This window comes from Alosa pseudoharengus, unplaced genomic scaffold (genome assembly GCF_046254945.1).
Source record: "Alosa pseudoharengus isolate Yale_2024_CS ecotype anadromous, Long Island Sound unplaced genomic scaffold, YU_APseudo_1.1 YU_APseudo_1.1_scf_12, whole genome shotgun sequence".
NCBI classification, from domain to species: domain Eukaryota; kingdom Metazoa; phylum Chordata; class Actinopteri; order Clupeiformes; family Clupeidae; genus Alosa; species Alosa pseudoharengus.
The window spans coordinates 10,208,245-10,213,244 of NW_027468587.1; the positions used below are offsets into that span (position 1 = coordinate 10,208,245).

The 5,000-nt window shown below is 42.0% G+C and overlaps 1 protein-coding gene across 1 annotated transcript in view; it reads left to right on the plus strand.

Moving 5' to 3' along the window:
* Positions 1-2,311: 2,311 nt before the first annotated feature.
* LOC143118320 (dual specificity protein kinase CLK2-like) overlaps positions 2,312-5,000 on the plus strand; it is an 8,300-nt gene continuing 5,611 nt past the window's right edge. The window contains exons 1-2 of the mRNA XM_076279396.1: positions 2,312-2,425; positions 4,895-4,973. Coding sequence (XP_076135511.1) covers positions 2,360-2,425; positions 4,895-4,973 — 145 coding nt within the window. The 5' untranslated portion in view covers positions 2,312-2,359. The remainder of the gene's footprint in view (positions 2,426-4,894; positions 4,974-5,000) is intronic.

The window sequence follows — 5,000 nt, forward strand, 5'->3', positions numbered from 1 at the left end:
GTCTGACCAAGGCCCTTCATTCCGGATTACTCAGTTTGGCTGAGCAGCCAGATCTAGAAAGACTGTTAGTTGTTCCAAATTTTTCCAGTTGAGAATAATGGAGGCTACCGTGCTCTTGGGCACTTTCAATGCTGCAGAATTTTTTTTTGTATCCTTCCCCAGATCTGTGTCTTCACACAACCCTTGGTTTTCACTCTGACATACACCATCAACTGTGAGACCTTATATAAAGAGATGTCTGCCTGTCCTAATAATGGCCAATTAATTAATTTAGGCACAAGTGGGCTGTAATCAAGTTGTAGAAGCATCTCAAGGACCATTGATAGAAGTAGGATGCACCAGAGCTCAATTGCAAGTGTCATAACAAAGGGTCTGAATACTTAAATTAATATTATACGACTTTTATTTTTTTAATAAATTTACAAAACACTCCAAACACCTGTTTTTTTGTGGAGTGTTGGAGTATTGTGTCTAGATTGATGAGAGAAAAAATGAACTGAATCCATTGTAAGATGAGCCTGAAACATAACAAAATGTGGAAAACTTGAAAGGGTCTGAATACTTTCTGGTTGCACTGTATTTGTGTGTGTTTGTTCTCTCAGCTGTGAGGATGAATGCTTCCATATGTGTGTGTTAGCCTCTCACAGCTGTCTGGCATAATAGCTTTGTGTGTGTGCGTATGTGTGTGTGTGTGTGTGTGTGTGTGTGTGTGTGTGTGCGTGTATTCTGACCCAGAAAGCAGATCCACTCCAGATTAGAGTCTGGTTCTAATATTGGGACCCAGAGAGAAAACTCCCACATGAGTATGAACTTAGCATGAAACAAACGCCCCCACCCCCCAGCCCCCAAATTTAGTAGATCAGATCAGATACTCATGCCTGACATGTAGACAAGTGGCACAGACTGTGGCACATATTTGTGTGTGTGTGTGTGTGTGTGTGTGTGTCTCAGTCAGGGGCTTAGTTCCATGTGTGTTAAGGTGTCTTAAGTGGCACATCAACAGTTGAAGGACATTAGAGGTGTCCTACATATAAACACATAAAACACATAAAAAACGTATGTTTTTTTTAAACAAAATATTTTGTTTATTGACTGACTTATCTGCACATACAAGGCTGAACTAGGCCAGTAGGGAGCCGTTATCTGGTGTGGTGTGTCCCTGTGTCTTATGATGGAGAGAGCAAAGTCCACGGTGTTCTGCCCTACACAGATTCATAGGGATGACCATGTGGTGCTGTTGGTGGACACTGCATCCTCAGTTATTCAGTTGTTGCTAATAATGTTTGTACAAGAAACACATGATTGGATAACGTCTGGTGAGCCAGCAAAGATGTCATCATTTGTTCTTAGCTCCCCGATCAGCATGACAAGTTAAGTTTTTGATTTTAAATAGGATTTTATATCAAAAATAGTTTAACAACATAAATGATTCGAGTTTCAACAGTTCAGGATATAATCAAAATCACATGGCCCAGAATTGTAACAGTTTACTACAGAAGTTACCGTTTTGGAGATGCCGTGTTAAATATGTATACGTATGTGTTAAACCCAGCAGATATGCTTTATTGTTTGTGGAGGCAAGAGGGCTAAGAGCAGTTTAAGAAGAGTATAAGTAACGACAAATCAAGCACCAGTGCTTAAAAAAGAGAACAGTCTCGCTATAGCTGATGGAGAGAAAATAGCTGCAAGGGCTGTGTGTGTGTGCATGTGTGTGTGTGTGTGTGTGTGCGTTCGCATGTGTGTGTGTGTGTGTGTGTGTGTGTGTGTGTGTGTGTGTGTGTGTTTGTGTGTGTGTGTGACCGTGTGACAGAGAGCATGTGTGTTTGGGGGTGGGGGTTAAGGAGGTATAAGGAGGTCGCCAGGAGAAACCAGATCCCCTCGGCCTCGCGCTCAAAAGTTTGATTTGCGTCTCAGAATTTTCCCAGGCGGGACATGAGAACAGTTTATTAATAGCAGTAGTCTCAGCTTCTCTCTCTCTCTCTCTCGGCCTCTCATCTCCCTCTCTCTCTCTCTCTCTCTCTCATCTAATTTCTTCCTCCTTCTCCTTCTGTTCACTCTTGTTCCTTTGCTCCTTCAGCTTGGCTTGCCGCACTCCTTTGCCTGATTCTCTTCTTTCTTTCTGTCTGTCTGTCATGGTTTTCCTCTCTCCCTTTTCAGCTAACTCCTTCTATCACTCCTTGTTTTTGGTTTCTTGTGGGTCTACAGTTTAGCTTTTCTTGCTCTGTCTCTGTATCCCTTCTTCTTGCTCCATGTTCCTCTCTCCCTCCCCTCTGTCTGCTGGTGTCTGCTAGCCCTGTGTGAGCTCAGTAGGCTACATGTCTGCTGGCCGTTGGTGCAGGTAGATGTGCCGTATGGTAGGATGGGTAAAACGGAGTTCTATTCTCTCTATAAGAACTTTCTGGACTGTCTCTGCCACTGCCTGTGTGTGAGTACCCATACCTTTTAACATTTACCTCCTGTGTTTGTATGTGTGCATGTGTGTGTGTGTGTGTGTGTATGTGTGTGTGTGTGTGTGTGTGTGTGTGTGTGTGTGTGTGTGTGTGTGTGTGTGTGTGTGTGTGTGTGTGTCTGTGTGTGTGTCTATGTTTGTGTGTGTGAGTCTGACTGTGTTTGTGTCCATGTGTGGAGGTATGTGGTTATAAGTGTCAATGAAAGAGATGTGTTTGAAAGTTTGTGCAGTTGTAATGTAAGGGGCCTTCACTTTTTGTTTGACAACTCATCTACTCAGCATGTTTTCATCTGATATGTTTGTCAGTATTATCCTTGTGCTTATGTTTATGTTTACATTTAGTTTACCACAAATGTTTATCTAATCAAACGCAGACTCTCTCTCTCTCTCTCTCTCTCGCTCTCTCTCTCTCTCTCTCTCTCTCGCTCTGTCTCTCTCTTTCTTTGTGCTCTTTCTATGTATGTGTCTGTGTGTGGTGAACTTGTTCCTTGTTGTGTGTTTTTGCTTGGAGATTAGCATGTGTGCTACAGTTAGCCCCAGTGGAGTCCAGCCTGAGTGAGTTGATATTCTCTAAGCCCTACCCTACTGGGCTCCTCTCCATGCAACCCCTCTATACGACTCCCCAGTACTTAACACAGATGGTCTTAACACAATGGGCTTCTCATTTGAGTACATGTTTGGACAACTTACACTCTTAAAACCAATGTGTTGAAAACAACACAACTTGTGTTGTTCTTAACACATTTCTGGGTCCGGATAAACACAGTTTGTGTTGTTTCCAACACATTGCTTTTGTTAATTGTTACACAGCATGTGTTGAAAATAACACAACTTGCGTTGAAAACAACACAACTTGCGTTGTTTGTAACAGATTTCCTATCTACAGTTTCCAACACATTAGTTGTAAGAGTGTACTGGTGTTATTTTCTGGATTTCATAGTTTAGACTATTTCAGGGAACCTGTGCTGGCAAAACATATGCTAATTTAAGAAGCACGTTGCATTTGAATGTTTGTTCATGAAGGACTTGTGTGCACTATACTTGCATGTAACAATTATAGTAATAAAGAATTGTGCATCCGTCCAGTATAGACAGCCATGATTGATTGGCAGGAGGTAACACCTTAAGCCCTTCCTCCTCCTGTCTGAGTGTAAGTAAGTCTGAAGGCAGCTTGTGGTGTACTGCTGTAGTCAGTCAGGCCAGTGTGGAGCTGTTTGGTAAACCGCCATGCTGTAAGGGGCTGGACAACCATCTCAGGGGCCAGACTCGACATCCAGGATCTGGTGATCATTCTTTGATGGTTTCTGTGTGTGTGTGTGTGTGTGTGTGTGTGTGTGTGTGTGTGTGTGTCTGTCCACTGTCCAGCTGTACTGAATGACCCTTGACCAGGTCAATAGTGAGGTGTCTGGTGTTGTGTTGTAGTCTCTCTCTCTCTCTCTCTCTCCTTATCTCTCTCTCTCTTTCTCTCTCACACACACACACACACACACACACACGCACACACACACACACGCACACACACTAATTAAAACAGTTCAAAGTTCTGCAAAAAAAGCCGGAAATAAACAATATTTTGGATGAATGTAACGGAAAACAGCAACAAAACCAATTTCACTTGTTCCAGAGTTAAAACACTATTTTCAATTTTAGATAACCGGTTAATAACTGTATTTATTGTTCCAAATAACCTTTCTTTGAATATTATTCAAAAGTCAATAGACTTTTACAGTAAAGTCACCTGCCCACTCAATGTTCCCTATAGACCCCTAGGAAGAACTTTATGAATCAGTGTCTCCCCTGTATACAGTAATAGGCTAGACCTATTAGTTGATTATAATGATTTTATATCCAACACTATCTACTAACTCCACTAACTATCCACTAACTGCCTTTTCCAAGTATGTAGCCCTAAATTATTGAAACATTTTATGAAATAACATAGGCTACCAGAGAACCTAAGAAAATACAGTATCTATAGGCCTTTCATGCAGTTGGTAGCACCACACATACTGTAGGCTATTACAGGGCTTAAAGCAAGGACATTTTCTGTGCCTGAAGTTAGGCTATCAGACATTTTTGAAGATCTAATATTATATAGGCTAATTGCCTACTTTCAAACCTTGCCCCATGCCTAAATTCAGCTTTGTGCTTTGATTTAAGCTTAAGGCTGTTGGGGGGAAAAAAGCCTATATTATTATTAATGTTAAATAATATAAAATTTTTTAATAAACATCACAGCAGTGCGTGTGCACACACACACACACACACACACACACACACACACCCTCTTTCTACAGTATGTGAATCCTGTCTGACCTCTCCTCTTTACTCCCTTCCTTTTTCTCATAACCTCCCTCCCCCTGCCAATGGCCACTGTGATGGGCACATGAATTGACCATGCTTGGCCTCCTCCTCTGTGCCCTTTGCCCTGGCATTGACTTATAGCGGAGTGAGAGTCCCTCAGTTAAGGATGACAACCACGGTCACCTGGTTTACCAGAATGGAGATGTGCTTCAGGAGAGATGTAAGATTTACAGCTGGACAGACACAC